At 44.3% G+C, this 23390-nt stretch overlaps 1 protein-coding gene across 1 annotated transcript in view; it reads left to right on the top strand.

Annotated features, from left to right (window-relative positions):
- The window catches only part of GTF2IRD1 (GTF2I repeat domain containing 1), a 123704-nt gene that overhangs the window by 50809 nt on the left and 49505 nt on the right, over positions 1 to 23390 (top strand). The window contains exons 6-13 of the mRNA XM_077836773.1: positions 1536 to 1846; positions 3200 to 3289; positions 4520 to 4603; positions 5837 to 6020; positions 9833 to 9858; positions 13007 to 13127; positions 20204 to 20241; positions 21674 to 21754. Coding sequence (XP_077692899.1) covers positions 1536 to 1846; positions 3200 to 3289; positions 4520 to 4603; positions 5837 to 6020; positions 9833 to 9858; positions 13007 to 13127; positions 20204 to 20241; positions 21674 to 21754 — 935 coding nt within the window. The remainder of the gene's footprint in view (positions 1 to 1535; positions 1847 to 3199; positions 3290 to 4519; positions 4604 to 5836; positions 6021 to 9832; positions 9859 to 13006; positions 13128 to 20203; positions 20242 to 21673; positions 21755 to 23390) is intronic.

Here is a 23390-nt window from a genome sequence, read left to right as displayed (position 1 = left end):
CGTTAATGATCACGTGCCACTGTTTTCCACTCGTCTGCGAGGTGTTCATTAAGTATGGTGTGTTGCTCCCAGCACTGGTTTCTCTTGTGAACCTTGAAATGTAGGTGCAGCCATGTTAAATTGTGGCATACAAAGACTCGGCGTGTGTGAGAGACTAATTTATCACTGTCTGGGGGCCGTGGGATCTTTCCTTAGTTATTGAATATCAAGTGAAATCCATATTGAAGTGTTCCTAAATGTACAAGGTTAACCACATTCTTCTCCGTGTCATTACATAGGAATTGTGTGTGTGATGAGCAGAATGCTCTTACCTCACCAAAGAGAGTTCTAGTGATAACCTCCTATACCTCTTTTCCAATCTAGAAAGGGTATTATCCTGTGCGAGGGGGGTCAGGATTTTTGCATTAAGGGGTGATAAAGGGGCTAGGCACCCTCCATGCTATTATAACCACATTTCCAAAAGTGGCCTCTAATTTCGGTCGTGTTAATTTTTGGGCCTGCCAAACTCGAGGCACGTTGGGCCTGATTTTAACAAGTGCCCAGTGCCTACAGCTTCCAGTCTGAAACGTGTTAGACCTCGGGGTGCTCAGCACCTCTGAAATCGCTCGGTATGCCCAGTATGGGCATATAAAATTGGAGGCCCCTTTTGGAAATGGGCAGTTCTCTTCCGACGCGTGTGTAGTTACTCGACGTAAAATTTACCACATTCAGATGGTTAGTACAAGGTGTTACGCACCACCTGAGTTCCCCTGAAGCCTTAGTTTGAGTAGGACCTAAGTGGAGCTTTATCCTCGACCGTGCACGATAGTGAATTCCATCCATAGTTTTGCCCCGAAAGATTGCATTGAGCTGTCTAAGTCGTCTCCCCCACTTGGGATATGGAACTAGGCCAGTTTTCACCAGCTGTGGATCTGGCTCATAAAACGTATTGTAAAGATTCTCTTACCTTTCTGAAGAGAGTTGGGAAAGAGAAGAAAATAGGGAGTTAGCAGAGGGAGAAGTTGGGGCAGGTTTACAGCTCCTTTGACAGCAGCCGTAGATTGGAAATGATAAGCGAAGAAGAAGCTGGACCAGTCATTAGAGTGGAGTGGAGATTGTACTTTCCACCCTGCTGGACTGTCTTGAAATGATTGTTTGGAAGCTGTCCTTTCCCTTTCCCTTTCCTCCCCATTGCTTTTTAGCTTGTTTTCCCCGATGTGTGCCATTAAGACGAGTAACATAGACAGCTTGGGCACAAGCCCACCTGTGCAGCTTTAAAGCTGTTGCAAACCACTTTGCCCCCTGGGCTGTATGAGCAAAACCTTTCTTCCTTGCTCTAGGAATCCTTGTGCCCCTGACCTGTAGGGCTGATTCAGCAGACATTTAAGATCAGATGAGACTGAGATTGCATGCAGTGTTGCTGAGCCCAGCGGTGGTTCTTGTAGCTGACGTTGTTAGCTGTATGCAGGCTGGAGCGCGCCGTTCCTATGTCAGATGCCATACGATGGATCTTGAAAGTACCTGTGTTTTCCTCTTCTTTCTTTTTTTCCATTCAGGCCAGCAGACGAGCCGAGCAGAGAGGTGAACCCTAATGTAGAGTTGAATTGTACCTCCCTAGCATCCAAGGGCAGTCGGGATTCCGGTCCAAATAACCAGATCCCTAAACCAGCCAGTCAAGACACTCCATCCACTGTAGCCAGGACCAATTTCTTATATGGTGTCTCGCTGCCTACGCAGATCGCCACGGACCTAAAGCAGGAGATGTCTGCCAGTCTGCACGGGGTGAATGCAGCCAGCGAGATGCTGATGCCCAGGCCCTCAGGAGAGCTGAAGGTGCCTTCCTCACAGGAGTACAGCGACTGCTGTGGTAATAGACTTGCATTTGCTCTCAAAGGAGGGCCTGGCCTAAAGCCCATTGAAGTCGATGGAGAGGCTCTCATTGGCTTTGGGTCTGGCCCAAGATCTGGCTCAAAGAGACAAGGAGTAGTAGTGTTGGGGGTTAGCGCAGTTACTTCTAGGCCTGCCGTAGAATTTCACTGCACTCCCGGTCACCTTTGGGTACATTTTAACCTTGGGAGTGGGGGACCATTTGTGGCGTGCCAGAGCCTTTAGTTTAGGGCGTCTGGTGGATCATCGGAGTATAACCGAGGAAAAGTCATTCACTGGGGGGAGGAGGTGATCCAAAGGCCATCATTGCCAATGGAAAGACTTCAGTTGATCTTAGGGGACTTTGGATCGGCTAGCCACTTGCTAGTTCTGAAATCTTTAGCACCATAAAGTGCTTTCAACAGGGGCTATTGTGGCTTTCTAATGGCAGCCCACTATATTCCTGTGGGTGCAGGGGGGCAGAATCAGAATCTGAATTTGGGCATCACCCTCATTCCCTGGGAAAACAAAGACTTGCCACGTCCCACCTCCACATGCGCTCCCCTGTGCGGATCTAGAGTTGTACAGTCCTCTCTGCGATGAGGCTTCTCTGCCACAGCTCCAGTGATAGGCTCCTTCCTAAGGCGCAGACCCCAGCCGTTTCAGGAAGCAGAGCAGGGCATGTGTGCGTACTATAGAGAGAACTAACAAACAACATGTGGTGCTTTTTCCCTTTAAAATAACCGGTGCAGAGCCTTGTGTACCCGAAATGGGGGAGAGCCCAGTTCTGAGGGGTCAGAGACTCAGCTGAGGGTTTTGAAGGGAATTTTAAGGGCTCTCTTTCCTTTTGCGTGGCTCTGTATTGAAAAGCACTGAATGTGACTCTACGGGCTTGCCTTAGAGTAGTAGCAATGCAGTGTACATGGGCCACCAATGCTTTTTTAATCCCTGTGTCTTCTAGGCCTGCTCTGATCAGGGTCAGGCGGTGTGATGGCTGCAGCACCAGCAGCCAGTCTATGCCAGATCACCCCTCCCCTTGCTGTCACAAGCATAAAGGGTCCCCCTGCATTTCGGGATTATACGAATCCCTTCAGCTCACCCTCCCATCCCCAGTCCCTTGCTCACTCAGGGATGAATATTGCCCAGGGAAGGGTTCAGTGACTGGCCCAAAGCCATGCAACGAGTCAGTGCCCAAGCTGTGAATAGAATGCAGGAGTCCCTGCTTCCCAGTCCTATGCTGAATCTGGCAGAGTCTAGGCCCTTCTGTGCACACTGGGGCAGGCCTCTTGCCCCTGCTTGTATTAGGTGATAGGGCTTTTATAGTTCCTTTCACCTTGTATTTCCTTGTGTCCAGGACAGAAATCTGCAGTCCCTGGTGGTCCGCTCATCCAGAATGTGCATTCGTCAAAGCGTATCCTCTTCTCCATCGTCCATGACAAAACAGGTGTGATGCTTGCTGGGTCCGGGCAGGGAGGGCACTGCTAGAAAGAGGCAAGGGAAGGGAATGGCTTCTGGCAAAATTCCCAGCTCCGGCCACTTCTGCTGTTTCCCCATTGCTTGGCATGGCTGCCGAAGCATTCGGCTCGCAGTGGTTGGTGCCAAGTTCAGTGCTCTGACCATCCCCAAATGTCTCTGGCCCATCCTCCGTGAGGAGCTGCTGGGACTTTTGTCCCCTTCTGCCTTCTGAAGCTGGCTCCATAGAGAGCTCTGGCTCTGCACCCCCTTTAACACAATTTAGCCATAACTCCGTTGAGGAGGCAGGGCGGAATTTCCTTTTCCCTAGTTGCAGTGTGTCAGCATAGCAGCTGGGACCTCTCTCTGTACCTATCTGTACCCACACCTCCCTCCCTGCCTCATCACCCCAGTACTGGAGTGCATCCAAGTCGTCAATTCCTCAGAACATCCCCTGTGAAGTCTGCCCATTTTATAAATGGGGAATTGAGGCACAGTGTAGATTAAAAAGAAAAGGAGTACTTGTGGCACCTTAGAGACTAATAAATTGGTTAGTCTCTAAGGTGCCACAAGTAATCCTTTTCTTTTTGCGAATACAGACTAACACGGCTGTTACTCTGAAACCAGTGTAGATTAAATAACTTGTCCAAAGTCTGTGGCTGACCATCCTTCCTGCCCTGCCTGGCTTTGCAAACAAAAAGGACAGACTAAAATCCTCATCTGGCTCTCTTTTCCACACAGTGGGTGCCCCTGGTGTGCAGGGCAATTTCCAAATGCAGAGGAAAATACCATCCCTGCCCTGGGTAATATGCATTGTAACAAGCAATTAAGCATTCACTCTCCTAGATTTTCAATAGGTGGGTGGGGGGGAAGGGAAAGTTGATATGAGATTTTAAAACTTCTTGTAACTATTTTTAAAGGTTGGCTTATGGTTCAGTGTGTTCTGTTCTGAAGGCTCTTTCATTTAAATGTTGAAATGTAGGGTCATTTCCTTCGAGGTCCTTTTCACGCAGGTGCAGCTGCAGAGGAGTACACCTCAGGATGATGGGAGAAAACTAGACCTTATCAACCAAGCTGCCAGCACTTGCTCAGGAAGGGGATATAATTGTTTATAAAGCAGCCAAGCCTTGTTCCCGATTCTAACACCTCGCCAGCGAAAAGTGCATCTGCTGTCTGTATGCCATATGGAAGTTCCTTATTTCTTATATTTTTGTTTTGATAGATAAATGGGACAGTTTTATAAAAGAAACTGAAGATATCAACACCCTTAGGGAGTGCGTGCAAATTCTGTTTAACAGTAGATATGGTGAGTAGGAGTTAAAATTCCATTATGCATCTGCAGTGCTTGTGGTTTGCATAACATTATGTAGCAATCACTTTTGTTCCCTAACACAACAGCAGAAGCCATATGCTAAACTCCCTTTTCTTTTCAACATGCCTAGCAGCCTCTTGGTCATATTCCAACCTCTTCATGATGACGACGGCACCTCCTTTGTCAGCCTCAGGAACAACTCTGACATCATAATCAAAAAGGCTGACAAAGGAGGTGCTGTCATCATCATGAAGAAGTTAGAATATGAACAAGAGGCTGCTAGGCAGCTCTCTAACTCCACATTCTACAGACCATTATCCTTTGATCCCACGGAGGGTTACCAAAAGAAACTACACCATCTGCTCAAGAAACTCGCTGAAAAAGCACAGGAACAGATCTGTGCAGACACATGCCTAGAACCCCAACCAGGCGTATTCTGTTTGCTACCTGTCTGACATCAGGAATCATAACATTCAAAAACCAGTAGGAGAACACTTCAACCTCTCTGGCCACTCAGTAAAAGACTTAAGGGTGGCAATTTTGCAACAGAAAAGCTTCAAAAACAGACTCCGAGAAACTGCTGAGCTTGAATTAATATGCAAACTAGATACCATTAACTTGGGTTTGAATAGAGACTGGGAGTGGCTGGGTCATTGCACATATTGAATCTATTTCCCCATGTTAAGTGTCCTCACATCTTCTTGTCAACTGTCTAAGTGGGCCATCTTGATTATCACTACAAAAGTTTTTTTTCTCCTGCTGATAACGCATCTTAATTAATTAGCCTCTTACTCCACCTTTTAATGTTCTCTGTATATGTGTGTGTGTGTATGTATGTATGTATGTATATATATATATATCTTCTTACTATATGTTCCATTCTATGCATCTGATGAAGTGGGCTACAGCCCACTTCAGCTTATGCTCAAATAAATTTGTTAGCCTCTAAGGTGCCACAAGTACTCCTGTTCTTTTTGCGGATATGGACTAACACGGCTGCTACTCTGAAATTTCTCCCTTAGGAGTAACTTTCGGCAGTGACAAGGGATAAGTTAAGCTTGGAGCCCAGGGCTCTGTTGCTGGGGAAAAAGGAGGATAGTAGGACAGCAGACGTGTATCTGTTTTGCAGATCTACTTGAATTACGTCGTCTTCACCTTCTCTTTGTCGTCTTTAAAAAAAACCCCAAAAATCCGTGTGGAAATTAAAACCATCTGTTAATCTTTCAGCTGAAGCTTTGGGTTTGGACCACATGGTTCCTGTGCCATACCGGAAGATTGCCTGTGACCCAGAGGCAGTAGAAATAATTGGGATCCCTGACAAAATACCATTCAAACGACCCTGTACCTATGGTGTCCCCAAGCTCAAACGAATCCTGGAGGAAAGGCACAACATCCACTTTGTCATTAAAAGGTACACGGCTAATCAGAGATACTTCAGAGAGGTGACATGGATGACATTTTAGCCTACCTATTTTGTGTGAGCATGCAGGTAGTGTTCTGTTCTAAATGTAGTCCCAAAATCGTAACCAGAAAATTTATATTCTGATTTTGGTTTTTTTAATTACATAATAGCAGCAAATATTGGATCACTTTTTCTATTTGCCCACTCTGTGTTGGAAACAAACTTCCACGCGGAAGTATAGCCAAACGTGCAGATGAGGTACCTCAGGAATGTTTCCACCGGAGGCAGAGAGATGGGTTCCCTTGAATCAGTTTGGGAATGAAAGAGTAGTAAGCACATTGGGCAGATTCAACACCTGGAAAAGATTTTTTCCAATATAGTTTTACAGAGGGTTCTTTTTTTTTTTTAAACTAACTGTGATGGTTAATAGACCTAAAACTTGACTTACCACATGCTATATAAATAATTAATTACTTTGTTTTTGCAAACAGATGTGTGGGTTTTGATATTCTCCCCACCCCCATCATTGTTTTTCCAGCTCTCTCAATTTTTTTAGCTTTTAACAAAACCAAACCAATGCCAGTTGCCTGGTATTTATAATCATCCCTACAATAACAAACCACGAATGTTATCTCAAATGCCTCAGTGACAACGGCTCTAGATCATCCTAAACATTTCAAGAGTTTTATCTGCCTGCTTATTAAGTAGGCTGTCAAAATGACACATGACACATTCAAATTGTGCCAGCTGAGTGCATATTGAGATATATGGTCATTTCCCCCCTACCTGTATTTGCCTGATAGCCACAGGTATGTTGTGTTTTTTATAGTGGTTTCTGTTTTTTGCACTAGAATAGGGTGGAAAGCTGCACAATTATTTCTTCATTTTTGGTGTATATAATCCCTCCTCATCTCTCCAGCAGGGACACCAACATTTCCTATCTGCCTCTGTCAGCTTCTGTGGCCCTCATCATCATAGTACTCAGCACCTCAGAATCATTATGTGTATCACGCCCGTGGAACAGGGCAGTGCTGTTTATCCCCATTGTACATATGGGGAACTGAGGCGCAGATGGATTTGCCCAAGGTTTATGGTGGAGCAAGTTTCAGGCTGATGCCCTAACAATCCTTCCTCTCCTCATCATTTTGTGAAGTTCCCTCCCCAATGTGCCTTTTTTTTGTTTTCCCCCTTCTTGGGCTCATCTGAAACAGACAATTTCTTAATATAATTTTCATCCTTACTCAGAGCTGTTGATTTGTGTCGTCAACAAAAGCTCCCTTTATTGGGGGAGGGAGACAAAAACCGCATCTTTCATTACAAGTTCTTTAGAGAAAACTCAATAATTCCCTTAGTAAAGTCTTTGCTAGCACCTGCAAAATGCAGTGTTATTACATTAGTGTTCTTTATAGTGTCCAAAGGCAACTATCAGGGCTGGAATCCCTTGGTGGTAGGGCTATAAAAACATAGAAGAAATAGGACATCAGTGCCAGATCTGAATTTCTAGACACCTACTGCCACTCAATTTTCAGCTGAAAAATCAGTGAATCCAGTCATGAATTCTCCACTTTCCCTTTAATAAACTGGCACAATGACTCCTGTTTATTTTATGTCAAGGAAAATTGTTCTTATATAGGATGAGAGGGTGTAGATGAGGCAAGATTAGTTGCTTTGAGAGAGGCCTCATGGCAGCCCCTCTAGAAAAATCCACATCTGAATTATGCAGCTTGGATTCATCCCATTCTTTTGCAGCGCACATAGCTGCAGTTTATTAATCTCGTGGCCCATTGTGCTTCCTTTAGAAAATGGATATGCTCAAGTGCACTGGCTCTCTCCCTATCAATAGACACAGTGAATGATGGTGCCCCAGTTTAAAGTAGTGGTCCACTTGTTGTCACTAGATCTGTGCTGAGGACAGAGGTTCTGCTTCACTACGGATTTTTAGATTCCAAGATGTGGCTTCATGCTGAAGTGGAATGGAAACTGAAAATTGTGATATGCTTCCCGAAGAACAATTCAGAAAATATTTTTGTTTCAAGTCAATGAGAACATTTGGTTTTTGACAAAATTTTAATTTTCAGTTTTGACTTTTTTGAATTCTGTATTGTATAATAGACCAAATTTCAAAAAAATAGACCAAGTTGGAGTGCTTCATTCTGAAAATATCAGAACGGGACATTTCAATGTGGTTGGAACTTCTTCCTGGTTTTCTTTCAAAACAAAACCTCGGGGAAATAGAGCTGATTTTTGCAGTGTTTTGGTGTTGGTGGGTCTGCATATTCTGATTAAAATAATGTTCCTTCAAAGTTTCTCCAGCCAGCTCTAATCGTAACACTTCATTATGAGCGAAGGCCGGAACTTTCCAGTACATTGGTAGAAGGTTGAAAGAATTACAGAAAGTGAAGCCAAGGCTATTGAACATTAGAGCAAGAAGGAAAAACAAAACCACACATCCCTGACTCAACAAAGTACTTAAACACATGCCTAACTTTCAGTGTGTGTGTGTAATCCCATGGAGTCAAGGGGCCTGTTTCTCCATTGCCTTGCACCTCATAGTCATTTACACTAATGCAAAATGAGTGCAAATGGGGTGTAAAAGACTGCTAAGTCAGGCCCCAATCCAGCAAGGCTGCTATTATTATTTGTTATTATCCTTTATTATTTGTGTTGTAATAGTGCCCAGGAGCCCCAGTCACGGAGCAGGACCCCACTGTGCAAGATGCTGTACAAACCAAGAATAAAAAGACAGTTCCTGCCCCCAAAGAGTTTCCAATCTAAGACAGGAGACAGCAGATGGCTACAGATGGATGGGAGAGTATAAGGAAAAAATGGCACCATATTAGTCAGCACGCTAGGTAGTGGTCCCAGCACACCAGTGGCCTAACCTTTGTTAGGTTTTTTTGTAGGTATCATGACAAAGAAGAGTTTGAAAGAGGGATTTGAACGAGGATTGGGAGGTGGCTTTGCAGATGTTTTTGGGGAGCTGCTCCAAAGTGTGAGGGGTAGCCTGGGACAAAGCATGAAGGTGCTTGTTTGGAAATATAACAGGTGAGCAATGGAGGCTCGCATTGTTGGCTTAAAGTTAAGCACATGCTTAGGTACTTTGTTGGATCAGAGCCTTAGAACAAAGAATCAGGCCCAGTGCAACTACTCATGTGCTTAAAGTTATGCACGATATTAAATGATTTGCCAGGACAGCATCTTAGTGTTCAGAGAGAAACCTAAGTTCTTTTAGGTCGTGGGCATAAGATGAATTGCAGACAGTGAGAAACTCTTCTGTCCTAAATTTAGTCATTTAGTGGTCTATTGATAGCTGCTCCTGTGCAAGTCTCCTTCTTTCTGCTCACATAAGAGCTGTTGGACTGAGCAGCTTCTTAAGGTAAGTCTTAAGATAAGTTTTTATAGGAAACTTAACAATGGTCCCGAAATTGCATATGTACAAAAGATGGACAAGATTGCAAATATTCCTGCCATAATGGTAAATGAGCTAGACTGAACAGCAGAATTAAAAGCCATCTTGGACTGTCTTGGCCCCATAGCCCTCTGCTAATGCCAGAAAGTAACAGCTTTATTTAATACAGTTAATGAAATGGAGGGCATGACTTAGAAGCAGATGTTAAGGTGCTTTAGATGAAAGACACATGTTGTTAGTTGTTGGATTTGTACAAGAAAATACAGGGATTTTTTTTGTTTTTGTTTTGTTTTTTTTTTCTCAAGGAAAAGGAATGAATAAACTCAACATGATTCTTACTCAATATATTGTTAAACGATATCTGAAATTCATTCACTAGATGCTCCTGTTTCGTTTCTTTTTCCTCTTCTAGGATGTTTGATGAGAGAATTTTTACAGGTACGTTAATAACTGTCTTTGATTTATTGTCTCTGAAGTGAAAGAGAACACAGAGAAATAGAGTTACAATGATGTAATCTATGAACAGCCATAAGTGAAGGGTATATGTAGTTGTGTTCACAAAGGATAAAATCTTATCTACATAATATACACAAGTATAAGAAAATTCACTCCATGCATAGGACCTATGCACCACTTAAATCTAAGTTTGGCCCTTGAAATAGGGCTGAAGTGAGACTTAAGTCGTGCATAGGCCATGAGCTGACTTTGTGCACAGGGTAAATTTCACCCCTAGAAAGCCATGGAATATTTAAACTGTACTTACAAGGGAGAAGACGCATTGTGGATTCCCATTTATAAGTTATTCTCTCTCCCTTGCATATAAAGTGCTAACATGACTCTGTTTTTTTGTTTGTTTATTTAACAAAAAACAAAAATCCCCAACTAGTTAAATTGAACTGCTTAGCTTTGTCTTTTGGTCCTTTTTACTTGTACTGTGAGCAATGTAATATGAAAGAGATGTCATTTCAAGCAACTTTTAGCAAATAAAACCAGGCATATATTAGTAAGATCTGAGTGCTCCTTTTGAATACTATGAAAAGACACCCAAAATATTGCTCCAGTGGCTTTTTCCTATCTTAACCTGATGTATATATGAAAAGTTACTGTAAAAATTGCACCATCTGGTCATGTGTTTATTGTCTGCCAATGATTTCAGACCCAATGGGCTCAATTTACAAGTAAAAACTTATTTTCTCTAACTAAGTGCTTTGCAAATTTAGGCTGGGATCTGAGAGTCAAGCTGGGTGCTTTTATCGCCAGTTATAAAGGTTCTACAAGCCACATTAACCCTTCAATGGCACCTGTACAAACTTGTTATGTTGCTGGTAAGCCCTCACTAGCACCCACGCAACCCCTTTGCCTACAATGGGGTTTGTGCAAGTGTAACTGACTGGAAATTAGGAAACAATTCCGTTGTTGTTGCACAGGATTGGAACACATTCCAGCTTACTCTCTGCTAGCTGTGTGGTCTTTGCAGGGCTAACAGAAGCAGAAAGCAGTAAAGACTTAGTTTTTGACTCCAGTCAGCAGATCTGAATACACAGAAGAACTGGGTCTGCTGAGTAAGGAGGTGCCATTTTTACTTTACACTTTGTCAGAGTGGCGCTGCACTTTAAGTTGCCATCGACAAAGTATCCCAAGGTTTCCACTGCAGTTTTGCTCACCATTTAATTAAAAACCCACCGCGCCTAGGAAGCCTATTTTTGCTGCTCCCTGGGCGGGTGCTTAAGTCAGGCTTCATTGTTGCAAGATCAAGATTTTGGTACATGGAAAAAGTACGTTAGAAGGACCCAGTTGAACTGTGAGAAGATAAATAGCATCTTTTGTGATCCCTGCTGCTTCATGTTCCCATTGCGAAGCCTTGCCCTCTTTTACATGCCAGTGACTAAAGGAAAAGGGACTTTACATGGCCACAGATTGTACACACTTCAAAAGGAGGTAGCTGCAATGTGGCTTCGAGCTGAGTAAAGTTCGAGTATTACAGATGATAACGAGATACCTGCCTTGTTTGTGCAGCTTGTCAGAATAATTCTGCTTCCTCCTTCTCCCAGGTCTGGCAAATCTTTCAGTCTCCATTCACCTGCTCTCTAGCACCTCATTTTCCTTTCCTTTGCTGTCTTCATAGGGCTCTTTTCATCTCTAAGATCATGGCTGGAGCTTGATTACTGAGGAGCAGGGGAAGGGCAAAGAGAAGGTTTTCATGGCTGCTAAATGCTTATTCGTCTCCTTGTCTCAATTTTGTCATGCCCCCTTCTCTCTCACACACACAAGGGGCAGATTTTATATGCTCAGGCCATGGTGCTGACACCTCTCCCACTCGCCGCACCACATACAGATTCGAAAACACTTGTATTCGAAGTAGAATGTGATGCCTTTGGCCAAGCAGCAGCCTACAGGATACCACTGGCCTCCAGGTCAATTTGTGTGGCAGGTGGTTGCTCTGAGCCTTGCCTCCCTACCTCAAACTGCATTGCCCAGGGCACCCGCTTGTATCTGTGCTAAGCTCTGAACTGGCCATACCGCATCAGATTGTTCAACGCAGTGCACACCGGGCCCCTCCCAATCTGACTCCCGTGCTCAGAAATTCAGGCCGCCTGAGGCTACGCAACAATAATATCAAACCAGGAAGGGAACAGGGTGGAGCCTGGCATACCGGCACCTGGGAACTGAATTCATCTTTTAGGTACTTGCCCCCAGAGAAGTGAGGAATCATGGTGACTTGAGAGAGGAGACATGGAGGACCAAAACCAGTAGGAAGGGCTGGTAAAAGAAAATCCATCGAGAGAGAGGCATGTGTAAACGACAGTCATCCTCAATGCAGTCCCCGGACTCCCCGCCACCGGAACCCTCCTGCTCCTGACCCTCCTGGCCAACACTTGTGCAACTGCCTCTGTAACACGTTTCCTGAGGATTTTGCCCCCCAAGCCTTTCACTGCGTTCAGTAATATTACTCTAACTAGCCATCCCTGTGCGAGGAGGTCTGACTCAAATGCAAAGGTGCCCATCTCCCAGGAGGTCCTGCATCTCTTCTTGCTGGAAGGACCTTTCTCTTAGAATGGCGTGAAGGCAATTGCCAAGCAGAATTTCCTGTGCTAGATCATACTAATGCTGCAGTGTAACCAAGAGAAGGTGTCCTCGTATCTTTGGATTGTCTGTACTGCAGTCACAGGGTGACTGCTGCTTGAATAGGCCCACCTGAGCTCATTTTAATCTAGCCCGTTCAGGTCCAGGAGCAGGGAAACCCCAGAAGCACTTGCTTCAGTGCAGGCTAGCCCTGTGAGTAATTACCCAGGGTTCCAGACAGGCTTGTACGGCCCACACTGAAGTGCCCTCTGCTCCGGGACCCAAGCTAGCTTAAAGCCAGCTCGTTATGTCTTTCACACCCTCAGATTGGTGTATTGACATACCCTTTATGTGTAACCCAGACACTCACTCTTTATGCATCACAAGCTGCTGACTGGCTTTGTAAATGCAGGAGAGGAACATCAAGTAGTCTAGTGAGCTATGCTGCTAGCATTTGAATTCTTCTGTGGTTAATTCTGGTTTTGCTTTTCATTATAAAACCTTGCTGCGGAACTGGGACCAGGAAGTAAATTTACCAAAGATTCTACCAAGCTGGAGCCCTCCAGCCCATCGGGGGAAATCTCTCCAGAACCACACAGAATGGCACTGCTAGACCTGGCAGGGACTTCTCAGGCTAATAACAGGTATGTGGCTTTCATCTCCACCGAAGCAGTTTCCTCCATAAAGACTAGAGGCTAGATTGTGACTCCCTCAGCCCACGTGCAGCCCCACTGGGGTCCGCTTGAGCCGCTGGTGGAGTGAGATTCTGCATCCGATGAAGTGAGCTGTAGCTCACGAAAGCTCATGCTCAAATAAATTGGTTAGTCACTAAGGTGCCACAAGTACTCCTTTTCTTTTTGCTTACAATGAGTGTGAGAGTCTTGCTCCGTGGAAGCACTGATCATAGCGCGCCTCTGACATATACTGTGTCTTTCGTTGGTTTCAAATGCTATGCAGCAAGGGAGCTGGAAACCTTCCCATTTCAAATGCGTATGGTTTTTGTTTTTTTGTTGTCTTTTTTTTAACCTGATGCAGTCGGGTTGACGTTACTAGTAAAGCTGTAAGAGAGAACAAGTCTAATCAGCCTTCATTTGTCAGACTTTTAACGCACGAGGCTAGTGAGGGAGTCACTGTTAGTCACAGTAATGCTGAGAAATCTGGAGGGGGAATGTGTAAAACAAAAAGTGGAAAGTATGCACTCAATTAGCCCAAGCTCTTTCATGCATGTGTGTCTGTGTAAGAGAGATGTTTTGATATCACTTACGGTACACTCTCAGGGCTAGATGGGGGAGTCAAAGGAAGTGACTTTTTTGCCTGAGTGAAAGCTGAGTAAGAACTTCAGGATTTGCCCCAAATGTCTGAGCCTTACAGTGTGGTGTTGTGTCCAGTTTTTGCTGCCTGTCTGTTTAGACTGCAAACTCCTCAGGGCAGGGACTGTATCATCTTTTGTCACTTGGGCAGTGCTGAGCATACTGTTGGCACTGGAAAGATTATTTCCAAAGATGCAGTTGCTGCAAGTGGAAGCAATATTTTGTTTGTCATCCTGAGAGTTTGGAACATGCTCTGCAATCCTCTGTTGGCAGCCATCTGAAATCAGGAAAGACCTGAGTAAGGGGAGTGAGATGGAAGTCACTGAATGCTGTTGCTAATAATGTGGTAACTGTAAGTGCTTTGTTTTAGCACAATAATGAAAACCTCAGGGCTCATTTTTCACCTTTGATGGTGTGCCCACCATAGCTGCCATAAGCAAACCACTAGAGAAATCAGATCATCCTGCTATTGTGAGCTGATACAAAAAAAAAAAAGATCAAAACCACTGAGTTTGAACAAAAGGGATCGGGTCACTACTGTGTGCAAACAAGGTAGGAGAAGATTTCCTTCCTGAATTATCTGAGATGCCTAAAGTAGGTCTACAAATTCACCATCAGACTGCAGTCTAACAGGTCATGCTTTATAAGAAGGGTACATTCATAACTGATTGATAGGTGTTTTGACAAATGCCTAATCAAATTCACAGAGGCCAACAGGTGATGGGACACGAGATGAGGAGGACTCTGAGAATTCTTTCCCAGGTGTCTGGGTGTTGAGTCTTTCCCACACACTCAGGATCCAACTGATTGCCGTATTTGGGGTTGGGAAGGAAGTTTCCCCCCAAGTCAGATGGGCAGAGACCCTGGGGATTTTTTGCCTTCCTCGGTAGCATGGGGCACGGGTCACTTGCAAGTTTAAACTAGTGTAAATGGTGGATTCTCTGTGACTTGAAGTCTTTAAATCACGATCTGAGGACTTGCAACTCAGCCAGAGGCAGGGGTCTATTATAGGAGTGGGTGGGCAAGCATCTGTGGTCTACAGTGTGCAGGAGGTCAGATTAGATGATCACGGTGGTTCATTCTGTCCTTGAAGTCTGTGAGGTCAATAGGTTATAACCATCAAGCCTTCAAGTGATGCATGTATAACCACATGTAACACACATTACGCGTGCCTGTGATATTCTTATAACACCTATTGATTATGTATTAACTCTGTCTGAACTACATGTAAATGTAGTGACATGTGAGTACAGACGGCGGGGGGGAGATGTTCTGGTGTGTGACCAGCTTCGTGCTGCTGAGACCCAATGTACATGGCGGTATGTGGATGCAGCTCTGGGTGCTGGTGTTACCCCAGAGAGGTGTGATTCCTTCCACAGCCCCCAGGGTGTGCCAGGGGATAGGGGCTATTCTGTGACACTTCCCTCCTCCCACATGCTCAACCAGCTTTGCTGGGTGAAATCCTGGTCCCAGTGAAGCCCAGGGCAAAACTCGCATGGTGCTCTGGGGCTAACCCCAGGTCTGCGGGAGCTGGGCTGGTGGTCTTGAGGTTTCCAGCTGCACAGTAAACCTAGCTTTACAGTTGGTAGACCCAGGACTCGGAGCCGTGCCAACACGTTCATACTTCACCACGCCGACCTCCTGACTTGGGTCTGCAGCTTGAGCTGCAGCCGCACTGCAAAATGATATGGCTTGGATCCGAATCTCAGTGGGACGGGGGCTCTGCTCTCTCACCAGCAAGGCTCTAGGACCGGGCCTTGAGTGCTTGTTGACCCGAGTCAGACTGATTTGTGTGTGCATGGAAGGGGCGCTTGGGGTCAAACCTGAGCTTAGTGTGTGGTGTAGACGTACCCATTGAGGTTAATAACATTCTAGCCCTAAAGGCCTTGGGGTGTTTGGCACTGGTTGCAGCATCCTGTTTAATTTTGTGATGGATCGTGAATCCCACAGGAAAAAGGTCTTTACAAATATCCTGAGATGACTACAACTGAGGGCAGGGACTGGCTCTGCCTGTGAATTGCTGTGTCACAAGTAACAAAAGTGATGCCCTGTACAAGACACACACGGCTCAGCTAGCGGGTGCTGCTTGGTGTGCTTAGGGCATGCCAAGTTCATCCAATTTAACTGAAGGTGGGATTTTAAAATCTTATTCACTTAAACTGGTCCTAAAGGCTGTTGTGTCCACATTCTCATTTTAGTTTAAACCAGGCTTATTTAAATACAAGAGCTAGGTGGTATTATGTTTTTATTTACTAAAGTTGATTAGGAACAGATGAAAATTTAAGATACTTTTAAAACAGAGAGAAGAGACATGGCCTTTTGCATTGTTTTAACTAAACTGTGTGATGTGACCCATTTGCTTGTATGTGTTACAGATTCACAAATAATGACTCTCTTACAGCCCCCAGCTACAGAGCCTTGGCTTTTTAGCTCCATCAGTTGCAGCTCATGCTTTAGCCCAGCAGGTCCCTGGTTCAGCCCCAGGTGCATTGGTCAAACTGACAGCCATCGGATGCGAACGAGGCCGTGCTTTCCAAGAATGGATAAACTTGTTGCTTTGGCGAGGGCCTAACGGGGAAATAAGTAAACATGTGGAACACGTGGCCAAAAGGGCTGCTGTTGAATCAATTCCTCTTTGTCCAGCACTTGCTGTCACATGCTGAGCAGCGAACCTATCACAGAGTATTTTAGCACAGGGAACGTACTGACCCAAAATTCTTAACATCTGACAGTCACGTTCTCCGTATTCTCTGGCGCCCAAGACAAGGACGAGATTTGTGTGATGATATTGACTTCACGGCAATAAGCGCTGGGAAGCGGACAGAACTTAGAGTGGAATTTGGCTCATGCTCTGTATGGTGCCATTTCACATATGTTTGTGGGATGGGAACTCTCCTAAGTCTCTTGCTTGGCTGAGACTCGTGCAAGAGTCTCTGGAGCAAGAGGGAGTCTTCAAATGAAAAATGTGAAAATGGTCAGGTCCTTGCTTTCGTTCAAGTGCTCGAGCTTGCAAAGGAGTCCTCTTCTTTGACTGCCGCCCTAGGTTTAAGGAATGTGCAAAGGGTTGCCTCTTACAAGCAGAATCCAACATCGCGATGTCACAGTGTTTTGGCAAGGGTTCATCAAGGTATATAGGCACGTGCTGAACTTTAAGCATGGAAGCACTCATTTTCCTCTTCAGCAAAACACTTAAACATATGCTTAAGAAGCGTTTTGCTGAATCAGGTCTCAGATGAATAATTGTAACTGGGGAGTCTGTAATTTCAAGTGTGGTATTGGATTGCACAAAGTATGTATCCTGCTAAAGGAAGTAATACGCTGCATGAATTGATTATACTGGTAATAAGTTGTTGAAATTCAGAATTGATATATAAATATGGGGCTCACGCATTAAAGTCAATGAAAGGGTTTCATTAACTTCAATGGGCATTGGATTGGGCCTTTCCTTATATTGGTATACTATTATATAGGTATATTGTATAGGTAGATATATTGCATAGATGGAAGAGCTCTATTGTCTACTTGACTGTGCATAATCTTTGCTAAATGAGAGCATAATGAGTAGTACAAATTAGGACCTGATCCTGCACCGCTGATGTTAATCAGAGTTTTTCTGTTCTGTCTAGATGGATACTTACGCAGCCCTCATGATCATAGTACCTGAAGTTGTTACTGTGTTCATTTTCGCAACACCGCAAGGAGGCAGGATAGTGCTGCTTTCCCCATTTTACAGATGGGGACCTGAGACACCGAGGCACTAAGTGATTTGACGGAGGTCACATAGGAAGTCTGTTACAGAGCAGGAATTGAACCCAGGTCTCTGGAATCCTAAGCAAGTGCCTTAACTACAAAGCTATACTTCAGTTAGCCAACCAGTCATTGACTTCTATGGGTGTGTGATCAGGTTTCAGGTGTTTAGGCTGGATCTTCAAAGCTGCTGAGCACCCACTGCTCCTGTTGACTTCAAAAGGGGCTTTAAATGCTCAGCACCCCTGAAAATCATCCTTTGTATGTCAATATCTGTAAACATATCACTTCCTCTTGTTTGATTTTTCTCTTCAGTTAGTACACTTTATTCTCTCCCCCCACCCCCCAAATATAAAAATACAGTTAAATCAACCTGAAGACAAACAGGCAGGCAGAATAGTGACAAGATGATAGGGATGTGAAGCTAATTAGCTAATCTGCCCCTAAGAAATTTTGCTTAGAATACTCAGTGGTAGATTTTTTTTTTTATCAGACTGTGCAACAGTATCCGAGTCAGTAAAAGGTCTGGAATTTGCATTCTCAACGTGCAAGTGAATCTGGGGGCTTCCTGTCCATGTTGAACACCTGTTAATATTGAATTGTCTTCACCTTCATCCCTACTGTGCTCTGACTGTTTCTAGTAGTGAGTCAGGATTGCACATTCTGGTAAAATAGCTTTAGAAAATCTTAGAGAAAAATAATGTTGTTTTTTCTGGAGCAGAGTTGGGCAGTGGTTCTAAGTAGAATTTAATGATTGTGAGGGATACCAACCAGAGCAGGATTTCGAGTTTTTAGTTTGTTTTCATTGCAGCGTAATCATTCAGCTATTTGTACTGAACCTTATTCTGATCTGACTTCCTTGGTTTTACCCGAATATAAATCCCAGATTTATTGAACCAGATTCAGCACTCAGTTATACCAGTGAAACACTACCACAAATTCAGTGAAGTCAGGGGGTCACTCTGGATTTACAGGGATCTAACTGACTAGCCCATTGAGTTCAACTGGGCTACTGTTGACTTACACTGGTCTCAGTGAGAACATAATCCGGCCATGTATGTTGAATTCACAGACTATGTGAATTATAGCCCACTTGGGTTAATTCAGCATGTTGTATAGGAAATCCTAAATTACAGTGGAGATGAAAAACTTGCCTTGATCATACAGATCCTCCTTCTCCCCTCCCCCCCCCATGTTTTGGTAATGTATATTTCTAAATAAAATATACATTTATTTTATTTTATTTTTTTTTAAGAAGAAGTCCATATTCGTGTGTAGAGTACGTACAGAGACTTGTGCTCCCCTGTTAGGAACATAGACTAGTCATCCAGCTAGTCCAATACCATGTCTCTGACATTTGGTAACCCCAGATGCTTTAGAGGAAGGTGCAAAAAACACTGCACTGGACAATTATGGGATAATCTGCCCCAGGGAAGGTTTCCTCCGAAGAGCCATTAGTTACAGGTTGCCTAATGCTCTGAAGCACGGGGGTTTACATCCCTTCCAAAAACTCTTGTTTGCTTTTTCTAATATTTGGCATGTATTCTAGTAGCTGTGGATAGCCTTGATCTCCATATAAATCCTTACATCCTTAGAAAGGGATTTTAAAACCATTCCTGGCTGGCTGAACTCTGTTCCCCTGGAAATCAATGGTAACAAGTCCCATTGTCTTTGGTGGGTGCAGATTCAGCCAAACAATGAGTTTTTGGCAGAAGACAGCACTCTCTTCCATCAGCTTAAAGCGTCTTCACCAGAAGCACTAACGGGGACAGCTGCGCTGATGCGAGTTTGCAGTGTAGACCTGAGGTTTGTTGTTAAAACTCAGTGAGATTTTCCTCTTTCTTTACACAGAGGTTACTCCATTGATGTCTGTGGATTTACCCCTGGTTTGCACTGATGTGGCTGAGTGGGGACTCAGAACCCAGTGGGCTTGGTTGCTAAAAACCCCAAGACAACCCTTGATTTAGCCTCCAGTAGGTCACTGGCTAGAAGATTTATCTCATTTGTGGCAATGCTTGAAATGTTTGCAGGGTTTCAGATGTGCAGGAGATACCTGAATCCTTCCAGAAGTTCATATATAAAAAAGCACTGTTAAAGGGGGGAAACTGAGCTTGATTTGAGACCCATCTGTCTTAAGAACGTTTTCAAACCTTTCCTTTACAGTAGCAACACCAATGTAATTACCGCAGTGCAAACCTCTACTGCAGAAACCCCACACTGCTGTAAAGCAAGGTTTACACTGGTAAGTTAAAAGTGACATTGCCCATCCAAAGCTCATGCCGGAGAAACCTTCTGTGCCATCCTGCGGTATCTCTCTTACTCCCTTATGAAAATGTGTTATCATGATCTATTTGCTGACGAGTTGTATAAGCTTTAAAGAAAGGAATTTTGCCATGGTTTACTGACCCCAGAAACCCTGAGAGCTGTCATGAGTTCTTTCAACTGGAGCCCTGGAGTGCTCTGCTGCTAGGATCGTCAGTGTGGGATCTTTATTTTTTCCTTATGCAGAGGAAGTATTGAAGTCAGAGCTAGTTTTTTTTTCCCCCTCAGTCCCTTGAAAATGCGCCTTTAGTCTATTTAATGCACTGTACATAAGCATGTGTTTTTTAAGCGATCCATTGATAGTTCCTTTACTGTGTCCCATGTCTGCTTCTCCTTGTCAGGTCTGAGAAGAGTAGTGTTTCTGAAGACTGTGAACCAGGTGAGCAAGAAATAATGGCTGCTTTCTACTGAGAAAGCGTAATGGTGAGGGACATAAAAAAGGCTAGGTACCGTCTAATAAATAACAGATTTCCCCAGGAAGCAGATAAACTCTCCAGTTCTTTGGCTGAGATGATGACATGCCACGTGAAATGTATTTGCTGAGTGCACACTCTCCCAGCAATGTGCTGCAGTTATGGCTATTGTAATGAAACATTTCTATACAAATGACAAAAGTGTAGCAAACATTGCTGCTTATCACCGCTCCCCGTAGTGTACTATGCTTTCCATTGTGTGGGGCTTGGAATCTCTGTATGCTTCTGTTGAATAGCTTATAGGAAGAGATATGTCATGGGGAGGACAATGCCTTTTATATTGTATATTTTGATGGGTAATAAAGCATTCTGTGACTATCTGTATGAGGGATATTGTGTGTGTGTGTGTGTTGTGTTTACACACAACACACACACACACACATGCTCCCTCTTTAAAATGAGCCCATCTGAGTGGGAATGCATCATTATTTAAAAACAAATACAAAAGATAATAACAAGAATACCTACCCAGGAGAGTAAGCTGAATAATGGGGGGGGGAAAGCCTGAGAAAATAGACTAGACTCATTCTGGGCCCTGACGGCCTACAGACTGCCGCTCTGTCATACTAGTGGCAAGAATGAATTACAGTCAAGGATCCTTTCTAGAGAACTTCCTTTAGACACATCTCTGAAACTTTTTTGACATGAATTGATTGTCACAATATCCCTCGGAGGCAAATAAATGAGTAAGTATTTTTCCCATTTCACAGACAGGGATGCAGAGATACTTGTCCTATGGCCTCTTGGGCAGGCCTTGATTCGACAGAACACTTTGACGATAATGAGACTTAAACACATGCTTAAATGTGCTGCTGAATCGGAACCGTATTTACTGAGGCCTTCTCTATCGGAAGAAGTTGCCCGAGTTTGTTTCTGGTAGAATTTTAAACCAGAATATTTAAACTGGTACAACAGGCTGTGAGCACTCTCTTATTGTGGTTTTAAACCAGGCTTACTTCAGTTTGGTTTAAATTGATTAGGAATCGGTTTAAGATGAAGTGAAATAAGTCATTCTTAAACTACATCCGCATAGGGGTGTGATCATTTAACTAAATCAGTGTAGAAAGTGATTTAAATTAAACCAGTGCGGTTTTCTCATATAGACAAAGCCTTATCCTTTCTCTGCCTCAGTTTTCCTGTCTGTACAGTGGAGTTAGTGATGGTAACCTACATGTGCAATGTTCTTTGAGACCTATGGGTGAAGTGCTGAGCGTTGTTATGAGGAACCGGTCACTGTATAGAATCGAACATGCTGGCAGTGAGGATTTTTCCTTCCCGGGCATGGATAATTAGTGGCCAATTGTCTTTCATGCATCCGATTAATTATTTTCCTACTAGGTACCTCAGCAGAACTGAGTGGGATCAGACCTATCAAAATAGAACCAGATGAGCTGGACATCATTCAAATAACCGTTCCAGGTAAAATATAAAACTTTGGAATTGCTCAGAAATATCTAGGCAAAGAACGTTGGCCTCCGACTGCACTGCGTAAAGATTTTGCTTTTGGAAAGGCAGGTTGCAGGAAATTGGGATTTCTCCTCATCTCACTGTCTCTTAGGATGAATTTTGCCCCCCAGTCCCTTTCTCTTTCGAAAGTAAAGTTCCAGTTGTGCATCAGAAGTTAGTTGATTTCTTTGGAAGGCCTTTGGGATAACACATGGCTTTGTTTTTTCAAGGGCTTGGTCTGTGTCAGTTCATTTTTTGCCTTTCACCGTCTCCCTGTCCCTGTCCCTGTCCCATCTCTGGCCAGGCAGGCTGGGAGCAGACTCTTCTGGAGCAGATGCTAACACTGCTCTTTCAGTGATAAGGAAGAAGTACTGAGGTAGTAGGTGACCATTGCCTTCCTCTATCCCTGTGCTCTCCACCCGAGCCCCAGTGAGTATTCCTGAGGTGGGAACTGAGAGACAGAAAGTTAAATTATTTGTCCCAGGTCACATGTCAAATCCATGGCAGGACTGAGAGTAGAATCCAGATTTTCTGACTCCCAGCCCAGTACAAAGAAAGCCATAGACATTCTTGCTTTTAGAAGGAGCAAATTGGAAACAGTGGTTGCAGCCTGTTGGGGAAGAATATGGAGTGGGTCTGGAAGGGATTTTAAAGTGACTTCACTTTAAGTTGTATCTGTTGATTTATTCTGGAGATGAACACCTCTGGGGTGGATGCACCCGTGTGGGAAAATGCTGTGTTAGGCGGATCCCTTTAAATTGTGGCCTCCGCATTTCTATAGCACTGTGCGTTGGCTCCTGAGGGTGTAATTGAGCCTATTGAAAGCTGGTGTTGTATCGTCACTTCTGTCTCTCGTTAGCTGATATGCCCTGTAGGACCACTGGTGACGTCTCTGCAGCTTGCATCTGGCTAGGGCTTATCATTATACAAGTGGATAAATAGTAGCTCCCAGCAACCAGTTCTAAGGCTACCAAGCTGCCAGTGAGCAATCAGTGGTGCACATATGCTAGATAGTCTTGTTTCACTCACACACACACACACACACACACACACACACACACACACACACACACACACACACACACACACACACACACACACACACACACACACACACACACACACACACACACCCCTAAAAGTAGCAGGGGCTAGAATTGTTCTCACTCACATTGGTAGGGTGGACCACACATTTGCTGCCCCCTGTCGTGGCATGACCCACCCTAAGAAGGTGTCCTGCTGGAGGGAAGAGCAATGACTTCAGCTCTCCAGGGATTGCCTAGAGTGGGTTCCCCAGGTAGAACCAGTGAGACTTGGTCCTCTGGAACTTAGCAGGGCTGACAGCAGGCCGAGGTCAATGAGGGCCCATCAGGCCAGATAAAAAAGGCTGGCAGCTTTTACAAGGGGCCAGTTCTGGAGGAAGCCCAGGACAGGGAACGCTCACTCTCCTTGCCCTAACCCAAGTAACCTGGCCTGATCAGGCCTCTCACCTTGGTAGGATATGCTTTGGCTCTCTGTGAAGATATAGTTATGGTCTTTAATACCCAAGTGGCTATTTCGAGTTCAGATGTAGCTTCTTTTCTGTTCATGCCAGAAGGGGACTAGATGG

Source organism: Eretmochelys imbricata, chromosome 17, assembly GCF_965152235.1.
Source record: "Eretmochelys imbricata isolate rEreImb1 chromosome 17, rEreImb1.hap1, whole genome shotgun sequence".
In the NCBI taxonomy this organism is placed as follows: domain Eukaryota; kingdom Metazoa; phylum Chordata; order Testudines; family Cheloniidae; genus Eretmochelys; species Eretmochelys imbricata.
This window is presented reverse-complemented; position numbering and strand designations above follow the sequence as displayed.